We start from the raw sequence: 15,765 nt of genomic DNA, 5'->3' as shown, positions 1-15,765 counted from the left end.
TGTACCATATTGAATTGTATTTTATTGTAACATATTACATTGTATTTTATTGTACCATATTGCATTTGATTTTATTGTACCATATTGCATTGTATTTTATTGCAACATATTGCATTGTATTTTATTGAACTACATTGCACTGTATTTTATTGCACCATACTGCATTGTATTTTATTGTACTACATTGCATTGTATTTTATTGTAGCATACTGCATTGTATTTTATTGTAACATATTACATTGTATTTTATTGTACCATATTTCATTTTATTTTATTGTGCCATATTACATTGTATTTTATTGTATCATATTGTATTGTATTTTATTGCACTACATTGCATTCTATTTTTATTGTGCTGCATTGCATTGTATTTTATTGTACCATATTGTATTGTATTTTATTGTAACATATTGCGTTGTATTTTATTGTACTAAATTGCATTCTATTTTTATTGTGCTGCCATGCATTGTATTTTATTATACCATATTTCATTTTATTTTATTGTACCATATTGCATTGTATTTTACTGTAACATTGCATTCTATTTTTACTGTGCTGTATTGCATTGTATTTTATTGCACCATATTGCATTGTATTTTTTACTGTGCTGCATTGCATTTTATTGTAACATATTGCATTGTATTTTATTGTACTACATTGCATTGCATTTTATTGTACCATATTGAATTGTATTTTATTGTAACATATTACATTGTATTTTATTGTACCATATTGCTTTTGATTTTATTGTACCATATTGCATTGTATTTTATTGTAACATATTGCATTGTATTTTATTGAACTACATTGCACTGTATTTTATTGCACCAAATTGCATTGTATTTTATTGCACTACATTGCATTGTATTTTATTGTAGCATATTGCATTGTATTTTATTGTAACATATTACATTGTATTTTATTGTACCATATTTCATTTTATTTTATTGTGCCATATTACACTGTATTTTATTGTATCATATTGCATTGTATTTTATTGTACTACATTGCATTCTATTTTTATTGTGCTGCATTGCATTGTATTTTATTGTACCATATTGCATTGTATTTTATTGTATCATATTGCATTGTATTTTATTGTACTAAATTGCATTCTATTTTTATTGTGCTGCACTGCATTGTATTTTATTATACCATATTTCATTTTATTTTATTGTACCATATTGCACTGTATTTTATTGTAACAGATTGCATTGTATTTTATTGTACTACATTGCACTGTATTTTATTGTAACATGTTTTATTTTATTGTACTATATTGCATTTTATTTTACTGTACCATATTGCATTGTATTTTATTGTACCATATTCAACTGTACATTTATTGTACTACATTGCATTGTATGTTTATTGTACTACATTGCATTGTATGTTTATTTTACTACATTACATTGCATTTTAATGTACTGCACTGCATTGTATTTTATGGTACCATATTGCAAATTGTTTCATTGTATCATATTACACTGTATTTTATTGTACCATATTGCATTGTATTTTATTGTACTGCATTGCATAGCATTTTATTGTACCATATTGCATTGTATTTTGTTGTACCACATTGCATTGTATGTTATTGTACCATGATGCATTGTATTTTATTCTACCGTATTGCATTGTATTTTATTGCACCACATTGCACTGTATTTTATTGTACTGCAATATATTGTTTTGTCAATCTGTGCATTTCTTGTTTTAGTAATAAAGCATGCATTTTAAATGTCAAGAGGGAACTGTGTTTGCATAATATTTTAACTTTACATGAATTTCAAAGTGATAGTACAAATCCTGTTTGCCAAAACACCTGTGAGTCAGTACTAAGAGAAGCACTAATCAGATTTTAAATTATCAGTCCAGCACCAAATATTGAAGGTCATGAAAGTAAGTACACTCAGTACTTAAGGTCATGGAAGCAAGTACACTCAGTACTTATGGTCATGGAAGCAAGTACACTCAGTACTGAAGGTCATGGAGGCAAGTACTCAGTACTGAAGGTCATGGAAGCAAGTGCTCAGTGCTGAAGGTCATGGAAACAAGTGCTTGGTACTGAAGGTCATAGAAACAAGTACACTGGTTACAGAGAACTATGCCCAGAGTGTAATAAAACATAATGTAAATCAATCTACTATGAAAAACAGACAAAAGTTATATATATATATATATATATATATATATATATATATATATATATATATATATATATGCCACAAGTCTACAAAAGTAGATAAGCTTCTACAGATATGCATGGTGTAGAAAAATACCACACAATCATCAACATGGTCATCCTGCTAATATACCAGAATAATAATGGTTCTCATGCCACCAGCTCGCAGTTCATGGAAATAGTCATTCAGGCCTTTGAAGTGTATGTCATCTATTGTAAAGTCCCGTCTCTCTTCCATATGGTCAATATCTGCATACTGGACATCCTGCAAAAGCAATGAATTTACACATAATTTTTACTTATTACTATTAATATATTATACTATAAAGTCAGTATATTGCACTGTAATGTACCACATGGCAACCAACTAGTGTATATCCCATACAGTCACAAACCACCTAGTAAACAACTAAAACAAACTCTTTGTCACATAGTGAAACATCACATAGTAAACAACTAAAACAAACTCTTTGTTACATGGTGAAATATCACCTAGAAACAAACTAGTATAAAATCTTTGCATGTGATGCTGCGACATACCATCTGTCAACCAACTAGAGCAAAGTGTATGTATGTCACTCTGCAACATACCATCAGGCAAATAACTAGTGAAAAGTGTTTCTATGTCACTCTGTGACATACCATCTGGCAACCAACTAATGCAAAAATGTTTGTATGTCACTTCATGACATACCATCAGGCAACCAACTAGTACAAAGTGTTTGTATGTAATGATGTGACATACCATCTGGCAACCAACTAGTGCAAAGTGTTTGTATGTCACTCTGTGATATACCATATGGCAAATAACTAATACCAACACTTTATCACATGGTGTCTGACAAACTGGCAACCAATTAGTGTTAACTCTTTGCATGTCAAAGTAGGACATACCACTCAGCAACCAACAAATACGGTCTTGCATGTCTACACCTGGCAAACAACTAAGGCATTTCTCTATGACTACCTCCTGGCAACAAGCTAGTGCAAAACTCATAGTATGTTACAAATTCATAGCATGACATGTCACCTGGCAACCAACTAATGCAAACTACTAGTATGTTACAAACTCATAGTATGACATACAACCTGGCAACCAGCTCTGGCAAAATCTTTGTATGTCACAGTATGGTACAGACTATATGTATGTCAGACAGTCACATAACATTTGGCAACCAACAAGTGAAAACTGTTTTATAAAATAACTAAGATATATCACCTGGCAACCAACTCATTGATGTTATGTGTTACCTTGTGTTTATTTGACATGCTGTTGAAGAAATTCATTATATACTACAATACACAAATTAATATATTTGAAAAAGTAATATCTAACAAATACTCATGTATTACAATTCTCTATGTCAAACTAAAGGAGTGTTCAGCTGGCATGATGCCATATGTTGAACATGAAATAATTTACTAATATCTGAGATATAGTGAAATGAAATTAAATAATAATCCTATAGTTAACCAATACACATAGAGTATATTTTAGCTATGTATTAGTTGTTTACAGAATTAAAAGAAATCAATGATTCAGGTCAAGTAGAAAATGGACTTGATTTTGGAAAAGGTCAAGTCCAACTTGCAATGTTACATTGACAATAGCATATAATGAAATAAATGAAATTGAAAAAACATAAGTAACAAACAATTCAAATTAAATATAGATAACAATAACTAGACAAGAAGTGAACCAAGGTATTTTGGAAAATGGCCAGCTGAAGGAGAACTGAACCAAGGTGTGATGGATAAAATTACAGTTGGTCTTGAACTGAACCAAGTGTTTGATCAATCAATGAACAGCTGGATTAAATTTGAACCATGGTGCAATAGATGAATGGACAGCAGGACAAAAACTGAACCAAGGTGTACAGGATGAATGGACAGCTGAACTAGAACAAAACCAAGGTGGGATTGATGAATGGACAGCTGGACTACAACCAAACCAATGTTGGCCATATTGGATGCTCAGATTAAACCATTTCTTTCTAGAGCCAACTAGGATTAATGTATGTGTAAAGCTTCACAGAAATTGTCCATGTATTTTAGGAAATGTAACAAACTGGTGCTAAATGATGGACAGACGTACAATGAATAAATTGCAATAAAGCATGCTGTCTCACAAGCTGTTGTGGCCTATGTACAGTAGAGCTGGAAGTAGGGTTTTACATCAAAATATTTTTTTAACATCAAACCTCAATGATTCAAAACGCTTTTTGGCTGAAACAGGCTATCTACAATCATCGTTTCCATCATGTAACAAAGATCAAGTCTGTCAAGAAAATACTGCGAGTGCATGATATTTATCCTGTACTGATGTCCTGTTTATCCTGTTTGGGATTTTGGCAACACTTCATGTTTCAACTGAGGTTTTATCATTATTAGCCATATGTCTAACATCTTTCTTGAATATTCTCAGTTGAACGAGGTCACCAATTTGATGTGATTCTGACTAATAGGTTTTGTAATACAGGTGCTTAGGTACACCTTCATAAAACAATTACAAAATGAGACATTAACTGCATTTCAATTCTTTTAGATATACAGGTGCTTAGGTACACTATCACAAAACAATTACAATTAGACATTAATTGCATTTATTAAATTACCTGACTGGAAACTGGAATCTAATAAAAGTGATTATAATGGTGCATTTTGGGTTAAAAATAGGAATAATTTGGTCAAAATTAGGATGGTTTGCATCTCTGCTACTTACAAACCTCATGGTGAGGCATACAAATTTGAGAAGAAATATAAGAGATTTATGATACCTGACAAATCAGTCAAATATGTAAGTAACTGATGTCCAAGTAACCAAGGTTTTACTATACTTCAAAACTTGTGCACAAACATTACTTGTCCACAAACATGACATGTCCACAAACATGACTTGTCTACAAACATCACTTACATGAGGGATATTATACTGCTTTGTCCTATTGACCGCTGCCTTTAGGTTGTCAAGACTGTTGTAACCATAACGACACAGCTGAAATCCTAGTGACCAGTAAGGTGGCATGAATGGCCTTCCAATGAACTGGGGATAGAAAAATTAGACGTATATTGCAAATTCAACAAATTCACTATTTACGCCTACTGCGCTGCTGTAAGCAATCAACTAATGACAAAGAGATTTCAATTATATCAGCTGACCGATCTGTACTAATTTATAAAGACAATAAGTTCCTAAAATTGTCATTCTTCTAATAGTCAGTCTAAAACATGATTCATGCATAAATCTGTAACACTGATTCAAAGAATACTAGTTTGGTCCTATTTGTATTTGATGTAGAAAAACTAGATTGCCAAATTTCAAACCTGGTGAACTGCAAATTAAAGATTGGTATCACAAACTATGTCGTGTAATGATATGTATCACAATAATCATCTTCATTAAAATATGTATATATGATAGTATATAAACAGATTGTAAAATAATATTACTAGCCCATCTTTCCAACCATACACTGTTTCATCATCAATAGATATATATATATATATATATATATATATATATATATATATATATATATACACACACACACTGAGGAATGAACTGAATGACTGGAATCAAGTTTTAGTCTTTCTGTCTTTCTTGTATTTCACTGAACACTGCCGAGATAAAATTAAATGATTCAAAAATATTTTAGATGAGTTAAAATCTACTGGGTGATCATACAAATGCAAACAATGATCAAGTGAAGAAACAAAAACTACTTACCCACACATATGAAAATGTATATATGGTATTATTTGAAGAGAAAAAAAAATCTTCAAAACCTTAAAAGAAACAGCTGCTGTAATCTCATGAGAGACTAAAATAACATCAACAACAAAAGCTTAGTAAACAACAACAATGACATCAACAACATGAGTTTAGTAAACAGCAACAATGACATCAGCAACAATAGTTTAGTAAACAGCAACACTGACATCAACAACAAGAATTTAGTAAACAGCAATGATGACATCAACAACGAGTTTAGTAAACCAAAATGATGACATCAACAACAAGAGTTTAGTAAAAATCAACGACATCAACAAGAAGAGTTTAGTAAACAGTAACAATGACATCAACAACAAGAGTTTAGTAAACAGCAACACTGACATCAACAAGAGTTTAGTAAACAGCAATGATGATAACAACAACAAGAGTTAATAAACAGCAAAGAGGACATCAACAACAAGAATTTTGTAAACAGCAAATAATGATATCAACAACAAGAGTTTAGTAAACAGAAACAATGATATCAACAACAATAGTTTAGAAAACAGCAACACCGACATCAACAACAAGAGTTCAGTAAACAGCAACAAAGACATCAACAACAAGAGCTTAGTAAACAACAACAATGACATCAACAACAAGAGTTTAGTAAACAGCAACAATGACATCAACAAAAAGAGTTTAGTAAACAGCAGCACTGACATCAACAAGAGTTTAGTAAACAGCAACAATGACATCAACAAGAAGAGGTTAGTAAACAGCGACAATGATGTCAACCAGAAGAGTTTAGCAAATAGCAAAGATGACATCAACAACAAGAATTCAGTAAACAGCAACAATGACATCAACTACAAGAGTTTAGTAAACAGCAACAGTGACATCAACAACAAGCATTTAGTAAACAGTAATGATGATATCAACAACAAAAGTTTAGTAAACAGCAACAATGACATCAATAAGAAGAGTTTAGGAAACTGCAATGATGACATCAACAACAAGAGTTCAGTAAAAAGCAACAATGACATCAACAGCAAGAGTTTAGTAAACAGCAACATTGAAAACAACAAGAGTTTAGTAAACAGCAATGATGACATCATAAACAAGAGTCCAGTAAACAGCAATTATAAATCAACAAGAGTTATTAAACAGCAACATTGACAACAACAAGAGTTTAGTAAATAGCAACAATGATATCAACAACAAGAGTTTAGTAAACAGCAGCAATGACATCAACAACATGAGTTTAGTAAATAGCAACAACATCAACAACAAGAGTAAAGTAAACAGCAACAATGACATGAACAACAAGAGTTCAGTAAACAGCAACAATGACATCAACTACAAGAGTTTAGTAAACAGCAACAAAGACATCAACAACAAGCATTTAGTAAACAGCAATGATGACATCAACAACGAAAGTTTAGTAAACAGCAACAATGATATCAACAAGAGCTTAGTAAACAGCAATGATGACATCAACAACAAGCGTTTAGTAAACAGCAATGATGACATCAACAACAAAAGTTTAGTAAACAGCAACACTGACATCAACAACAAGAGTTTAGTAACAGCAACAATGACATCAACAAGATGAATTCAGAAAACAGCAATGATGACATCAACAACAGGAGTTTACTAAACAGCAATGATGATATCAACAACAAGAGTTTAGTAAACAGCAATGATGACATCAAAAACAAGAGTTTAGTAAATAGCAACAATGACATCAACAACAAGAGTTCAGTAACAGCAACAATGTTATCAACAAGAGTTTAGTAAACAGCAATGATGACATCATAAACAAGAGTTCAGTAAACAGCAATGATGACATCAACAACAAGAGTTTATTAAACAGCAACACTGACAACAGCAAGAGTTTAGTAAATAGCAACAATGACATCAACAACAAGATTTTAGTAAACAGCAACAATGACATTAACAATAAGAGTTCAGTAAACAGCAACAATGTTATCAAGAACAAGAGTTTAGTAAACAGTAACAATGACATCAACAGCAAGAGTTTAGTAAACAGCAACATTTAAAACAACAAGAGTTTAGTAAATAGCAACAATGACATCAACAACAAGAGTTTAGTAAACAGCAACAATGACATCAACAACAAGAGTTTAGTAAATAGCAACAATAACATCAACAACAAGAATTAAGTAAACAGCAACAATGACATCAACAGCAGGAGTTTAGTAAACAATACATTATATGCCTACCTCATGCTCAATAGCCCTTATAATTAATAAATAATTTAAATTTTCTACAAAAACATTTCCCTTCTTCTAGTAACAGTGATGTTGGCTTTTGACCTGAAGATCCCAAATTAGATATGCTTATTCCTTACATATATGTAAGCTATCCTCAAAATTTGGCCCAGGTCTGTGATGGAAAACATTATTGTACGGAAACCACTTCTCTTCTTTCACACACAGTGGATTTGACCTTGTCAGCCCTAAATTGACAGGCTTCTTCTTTTTCCCACATGCAAGCCATCCACAAAGTCCAAATGATCTTTTCCTTATGGTTTAGATGTTGGTGTGAGATGTTAGTGTGAGATGTTGGTGTGAGATGCCCTTAGGGACAAAAGTTCTGATAAACTAAAGTAGACTACATGTGCAATGCAGGATCCAGTTTTACTAAATATATTAATTGTTTCTCAAATTGAAATTCATTAACATCTTTCTTATGGTTTAATTGGCAACTTCAAGTATTCAGAAAGTATTCAATGACAAATAAAACCAGATTTGTAATTGTCCTGAATAGTGGCTTCTTTTTTACTCTAAGAAATATCTCAACTTTCTTTTCAAGAATAAAAACATTGACAGGGGTTCAGTTTTATAACTTGATAATTTTCATCCTTGGCACCATTCCTGTCTCTGACAAAATCTCAATATCTTTAAAACTGCAATTTGTAAATGTGTAAAGGGTTTAAATTAGCTCACTGCCTGTAACATTTATAAAATAGAGTAACCATATAAACAAGCATGCACATTTATGTCATGGATTCAGGAGCTACATGTTTAAATTAAATTATATATTTACATATATCCATTTACGAGGATCTTTTAGAAGGCATTTTACTACTATTTTTGTCTTCTTTTCAATGTGACATTCCTAGGAAAAGTCCAAGTTGATGAGACTTGTCTGTACCTTACATTAGGCATTATGGTAGTCTGTACTATATATTAGGCATTATGGTAGTCTCTACCATACATTAGACATTATTGTAGTCTGTATCATATATTAGGCATTATGATAGTCTGTACCATACATTATGCATTATGATAGTCTGGACCATACATTAGACATTATTGTAGTTTGTACCATACATTTAACATTAGGCATTATGGTAGTCTGTACCATACATTAGACATTATTGTAGTCTGTACCATACATTAGGCATTATGGTAGTCTGTACCATACAAGGCATTATGGTAGGTTGTACCATACATTAAGCATTATGGTAGACTGTACCACAGATTACACATTATGGTATGCTGTACCATACAGTGTACATTATGGTAGGCTATACCATACACTGAGCACCATGTGAGGCTGTATCATGTATTACACGTTATGGTAGGCTATACCATACACTGAGCACCATGTGAGGCTGTATCATGTATTACACGTTATGGTAGGCTGTACCATACATTATGCTTTAAGATAGTCTGTACCATATATTACACATTATGGTAGGCTGTCTCATACATTACGCATTATGGCTGGCTGTACCATATATTACACAGTATGATAGGCTGTCCCATACACAATGCATTACAGTAGGCTGTATTATGTATTATACATTATGATAGGGTGTACCACACATTGCACATTATGGTAGGCTGTACCATACATAATGCATTACAGTAGACTGTATTATGTATTATCCATTATGATAGGGTGTACCATACATTACACATTATGGTAGGCTGTACCGTACATGATGCATTACAGTAGGCTGTATTATGTAGTATGCATTATGTACTATACACTGCACATTATGGTAGGCTGTACCCCACATTACGCGATAGGCTCATCTGGCGGTAATACTGAGAAAATTCTTTAAACTACATTATTTACTTTTGAAAACACATTTGATAGGAAAACTTTTTGTTAGTAAAGAAACCCCATTTCAAGTTTGCAATCTCCACTGCTGAGTGTCTTAGTCAATGTAGATTCTATAAAACATTCCATGCACATGTACAGGCAGTACCTTTGGTTTGATTATCCATTTTTTAATCAGGTGTGACTGTTTATCTAAAGTTAATTTCTCTAAAAATATGGTGTAAGTGGCCTCTACAAATGGCCTTTTAAGACTGGTCTTTGCTTCATGCAGCTGAAATTGTAGGCATGTTTCACTGAACTCAGATCTACACCCATTTAAAAAAACAAACAAATGACAGAAAGAAAAAGGAACAAACTGATGGGCAGACCAAATAAAACAACAAAACCAATAAACTTAAGACATTTTCCACCATTACTTGTGTATACTGCTGGACCACAGTTTCTGGTTCAGGACCAAAGAACATATAAAAATCCAGGATTCCTCCTGTGGTTCTGTAGGTCAGCATGGGGAGTGGTGTCAAGCTGTAGTCTGAAAAAAATATAATTTTTACCTAAAAGAAGATATATTGATAGAAAATAATTACCATCCAATTAAACTTGAGAACTATAACAAAATCCTTTTCAATTGCGTAAATAATTACATCATTCAAAAATTAAATCAGATGATCAAAGAAAAAAAGAGCACTATTAAAACAATTCATTTGTCAGAGATGTAACACTAGACAAACTTTCACAGGATTTTCAGAGCCAAAATAACAAATGTGAAATCAGCTGTTTAGCTGAAATTTCTTATATGTGTTGGTTTGGTGAAGGAAAAGAAAAACCGAGAGATGTTGTTTAGATTCTAACCTAAAACCATTTATATTTGCTTATAAGTTGAGTCTAAGTGCAAATGACAAAGATCCTGATCTGTTTAGGCATAATGTGCCTGCAGATCAGGGTCTATATTGTTTATTCTACTGATCACTTAAACTGCACAGACCCAGATCTGCTGTGCATTATGTGATGGCAGATCTGGATCTATGCAATTTGCAGTTGGACAAATCTTATAAGCGAGTACATATGGTACCTCTTGTGACACCATATCCTGATGTACTTTCCTAGAGATACTGACCAGCTAGGCTACCTAATACCAAGTAACTGCCATACCTTAGCTGTTCTAAACTAAAATAGATGAGCCCAAATTTAAAATTCAAACCTGATATTATTCTCTCCCGTCACTCCACTATTCAAGGGACTCCAACAGTTTGCTCTTCTGGCAAGCAACATTTTTTAAGTATACACCCTTAATATATTTAGAAATTTTAGAAATTTGTTCTCATTTTAATTAGTCAAATTGCCATAACTCTTTAAGTCCTTGCTATATATTATTTAATAATGGTAGAGACTATAAAGCTAATGCATAGAACTGGGATCTACCAACTGTGCTTAAAATGTCCATGTTGTTCTATTTAAACTAACTTTAAAACCCCAACTATATCTAAAATTTACATAGTTCTTGGAAAGTTATGTATGTATGTATGTTACAGAATGATGAGTGAGATAGCTCTATCAGTATTGTTTTGGACTAATGACTAAACTCCCAGTCACCCACCCCAACATTGCTGCTGTGTATATCTATATATGTTTTGAACTATTGTCCTTGATTGCAGATTGTCCTTTAAGATAATGGTCATTTTGTAAACAACTTGTCTACACAGTTAACTTTTGTCCATGATTGTAGGTTGTAAATAAAATGTTGACATAGCTTTTGAGTTCAGCGTATTCTAGAAGTGAACTTGTTGACAATTTGATGGGATTTTCCATTAGAAATGGCTCACATCTTGGGAATCCCAAAACATTTTTTTTGTGTATTTGGTCAAGTGGTATCTGTATATAAAAAGTGATCTGGTTAAAAAAAATCATTCCTGTTTCATACAAGTCTTTGGGAATCGATGATTAGAGTTTGCAGTTTGTTCAGATATATACTTTGAGAGGAATAAATTCCTCATTCATTGGAATTATAAACTGTTCATTGACCTTTTGGACTAAAGCACTACTTTGGGATTATTGAGAACTCATTACAAAAGCATTGTGGTACATCAGGACATTCAAGATTTTTGGAATTTATTGAGATCATTCTATATTTTTGTACTTGTATTAGGACATTTGGGATTATTTGGGATTTAATTCACAGTACTGAAAGTGTATTTTGAATTTTCACTTTATATTAGGAATAAATAACTTGTTAATTTTACTTAAATTGTCTGTTTCACTTCTTGCTGTTACTTTGTTTAAAACCCTGAGTCGTAACATTGCTGTCTCGCTCGATCTCTTGTGCTGTACAGACTGAGAACCAGTTCTCGCCACCTACTATTTGCATAGTGCTAGTATCTAACAGGCAGATTTACTTTCTAATTACGAACAAAGGATAATTTTGTTAAGTACTTTTAAATGGACTATATCTCTGCTGCTCAAAAATCAGTTACCCTTTACAACCATGTGATTGTTGAATATTTTATTGGTGCTATCTACGCCTAAAATATGTTAAAGTTACTATACACTGAAGAACACGCATCCCTTCTCGGCCTTCCTGTGAAGTCTTTGTTATGTTAAAGTTACTATAGACTGAAGAACACCCATCCCTTCTCGGCTTTCTTGTGAAGTCTTAGTTATGTTAAAGTTACTATAGACTGAAGAACACCCATCCCTTCTCGGCCTTCTTGTAAAGTCTTAGTTTACTGAGCATTAAAGTTCAAAGAGTTCAAAAATGATAATGCAAATAGATGAGGATTACATTCTATTTATGGCCATCAACATTTCAAATAACCCTGGCTGCAGTGTAATGTCGATAAACAATGTTCAGTGTAACACAACTGGGGCAGTATCTCCCATAAGGACGCGACTTGTTTTACTTATTATGTTTATTTTTACGAGATTTTGTGAGATTCTTTCAAAAGACGCGCATAAGAAGTATAATTCGCGCCCGTTTGTGATAAACTAGCCATATGACGAGAATTCCTACACATCGAGTACTGTTCGTCTTCCACTATATGGTCTGACTCTACATTCCCGTTTCTATGTAAACCCCCCGCCCCGATTTCAAAAACGAGAATGTTTAATGTGATAAAAAGTGCACAGAACTAAGTAAATTGAATCATTGATTTATAATTTCTAACCTGATTGTGACCAGAATGGCACTAATGATGGCATCCCCCTGCACCATTTCATGCTTAACGGACTTTCCATACTAACACGGCGCCATACACTACAGGCTAGTTTATTTCCATCAGACAACATAATGACGTAGTTCATCCCGTTCGGCAAATACTGAATAATTGCGTAAATTACATAAAGATGAGAGTTTGGAATTATATCCCTTTGCGTACATGAACACAGAAATTAAACAGCTTGTTAAATCCACATGAAAAGCGTAGTTCTCATTTTCCTTTGCTTGATTCGACATTGTAAATATCGGAAGCAGACGACTTATGTACATCTGTAATCGTGATAAACCCCTTTGCTGAAAATGGACTTGTCCAGAAACTGGAAATGGATCCGAGCATGTCCGTCTATTGCACTGAAAACTTCCGTTAAGCATGAAACGCACAAAAAAAGAGGTGTTAGGGCCATCTACTCAGAGTCAGGTTAGAAACTCTAAATCAATGAATGAATTGACTAAGTTCCTTGCACTTTTTATCCATTAAAGGTTTCCATTATTTAAATCGGTAGGGGCGCATAAACAAACGGGGTTTATTATCAGACTTTTTTTTTTAATGATAATATTTCTCAATCGCTGATTGCTGAAGGCAGTCTGAAATGATGGAAGTTTTCAGACAACATATATATTAGTATTTATGACAAAGATAAATTTAGATTTGTATCATTCCATCGACACACCAGTGCTGAACAACCAGCACTAGTGCTGAAAAGCAACTGGAATGTCATCAGCTTCTTAGTTGCTTGCTACATAAAAATTAAAAATAACTGTCCTCACTTCAAGGCAACTATCTGTCTTGAAACGTATTGGTCATAAGCTAACTAGACTCAACAAATTACCAATCTTATATACATTTATCCTCTTCAATTTATGACCCTTATCCTGGCGTTTCTGCAGCGACATGAACACTACAAAACGTAATAAACGTACAAGCGCGTGGTTCGAGATTTGTGTGTGATGCTTTCACAAGCCACTATCATAAACTTTTATTTATGGCAAAGAATACCATCTCAAAAGGTGTGCAAACTTCGGTTTCTAGCTCTAGGGACTTTCACAATACTGGATAAGCGTGCTCCCAAATATTCGGACAATTTAATTTTATTAACACAGTAAACAAATGTTTTATATTCAAATATTTTAAATGTCCCAAGAAATAAAACCTCAACATCTGGCAAGAAATCTTTTACATCTGTAGCTGTCATTCTGTGGGATGAGCTACCAAACATCTTTAGAGAGCCATCGAACTTTAATTCATTTATATCTTTAATTCTATCCTGAAGTTTTAAAGACTGTAAATTAAATATCTGTAAACAATACTCCCCCTTTCCCGCCATGATGACAGCAAAGTTGTGTTAGTGTTTGTTGTGTTTGGCCATGTCTTATTTACTAATCAAGTACGCTACTGTAAGTTCCCTTCTTTTTAAGGCGTAAACTACTTTTTATTCCTCATCTGGTGCATCTGCATTTATTTTAAATTTCAATTTTGACCAATAATTTTAATTTTTTAAGAATCAAAAAAAGTTTTTAATTTTCTCTTATATTTATCCAGACACAAAATTCACTTTTACTCAATGACTTTTACAATGCGTTACTTGCTCATGACTCAAGTAGTACGTTGTGTTTTATACAATTTGTATTCAAGCATAATGATTTCTTTAGGTGTCATGTTAATCATACTTGCTGTAATATCATACTTGTTTTATGTAATGTCGGTAAAAAGCTTATGAGAACTTATGTTGAATTGTTATTTTATATCGGGCCACGTGGTAGGTTACCTCCCTTTGGAAGGATGATGCAAGCATCACAACAATGTCGAAGCTGTTGACAAAAAGCCACCTTGAGAAAATCGTTTGCTTTGATTACGGCATCACACTTGGTTGATAATGCATTTTCTACGTTCTCTTTCCTACAATGGCTCTAATTCAGAATGTGAAGATGCTATACTAATGTTACGTGTTTAGGCTTGAATAAACAGTAACACAAGAAAGAGTGAAAACAACAAACTTTAAAAAATTTAACAAAGTCTTTATTTCCCTGGAAAAATACTATAAAAATGAGAAGAAAAAAGAACTTACGTTTTTAAGAATCAAATCAAAATATAATCCAAGAATAATCGACGAATAAAATTTTAGAAGTCCCCAAATAATTAAATGTTCTGATTAAATCAAGTTTGAGTCCCGACGAAGAATCCGAGATGGAAGGCTATTACGTATGATGTATCCTGTATAGTGTGGTTGTCTACAGTTCTTGTAGAAACACAAGAAATAACACTCCGGTTTAGGAAATCAGAATAATTTTTTAAAGAAATGTCTTTGTTCAAGAATTATGTATGATCACTCAAAAATATTTCCAGAGAAACGAATTAATCTTTTAGAATCCAAATAATCTTAAGAAAAAGTAACATATAACTCGAAAACTGGCTACAACATAACAAAACGACCTGACATCAAGTGTTTAAAGCCCAGACTGAAATTATTTCTCTTAAACAATGGTTATACAGTAATTTTACGATATACCCAAAATTCGTATATATTTTCCGGATTTGTTCAGTCTACACTAAGTTCCGTGTGA

The 15,765-nt window shown here is 32.7% G+C and overlaps 1 protein-coding gene across 3 annotated transcripts in view; it reads right to left on the bottom strand.

Annotated features, from left to right (window-relative positions):
• LOC149806562 (maltase-glucoamylase-like) overlaps window positions 1-15,765 on the bottom strand; it is a 353,277-nt gene that overhangs the window by 273,240 nt on the left and 64,272 nt on the right. For 2 of the 3 annotated variants that reach the window (XM_089954672.1, XM_089954663.1), the window contains 3 exons: window positions 10,412-10,524; window positions 5,103-5,228; window positions 2,319-2,450 (listed from right to left, as the gene is read on the bottom strand). In XM_089954672.1, coding sequence (XP_089810798.1) covers window positions 2,319-2,450; window positions 5,103-5,228; window positions 10,412-10,524 — 371 coding nt within the window. Of the gene's footprint in view, window positions 1-2,318; window positions 2,451-5,102; window positions 5,229-10,411; window positions 10,525-13,153; window positions 13,285-15,765 lie in introns of those variants that run through there. The other variant, XM_089954683.1, reaches the window with a different exon arrangement.

This window comes from Sinohyriopsis cumingii, chromosome 1 (genome assembly GCF_028554795.1).
Source record: "Sinohyriopsis cumingii isolate HCF-2022 chromosome 1, ASM2855479v2, whole genome shotgun sequence".
NCBI lineage: Eukaryota > Metazoa > Mollusca > Bivalvia > Unionida > Unionidae > Sinohyriopsis > Sinohyriopsis cumingii.
The sequence above is the reverse complement of the archived record's forward strand: the minus strand, read 5'-3'. Positions and strand labels throughout refer to the sequence as shown.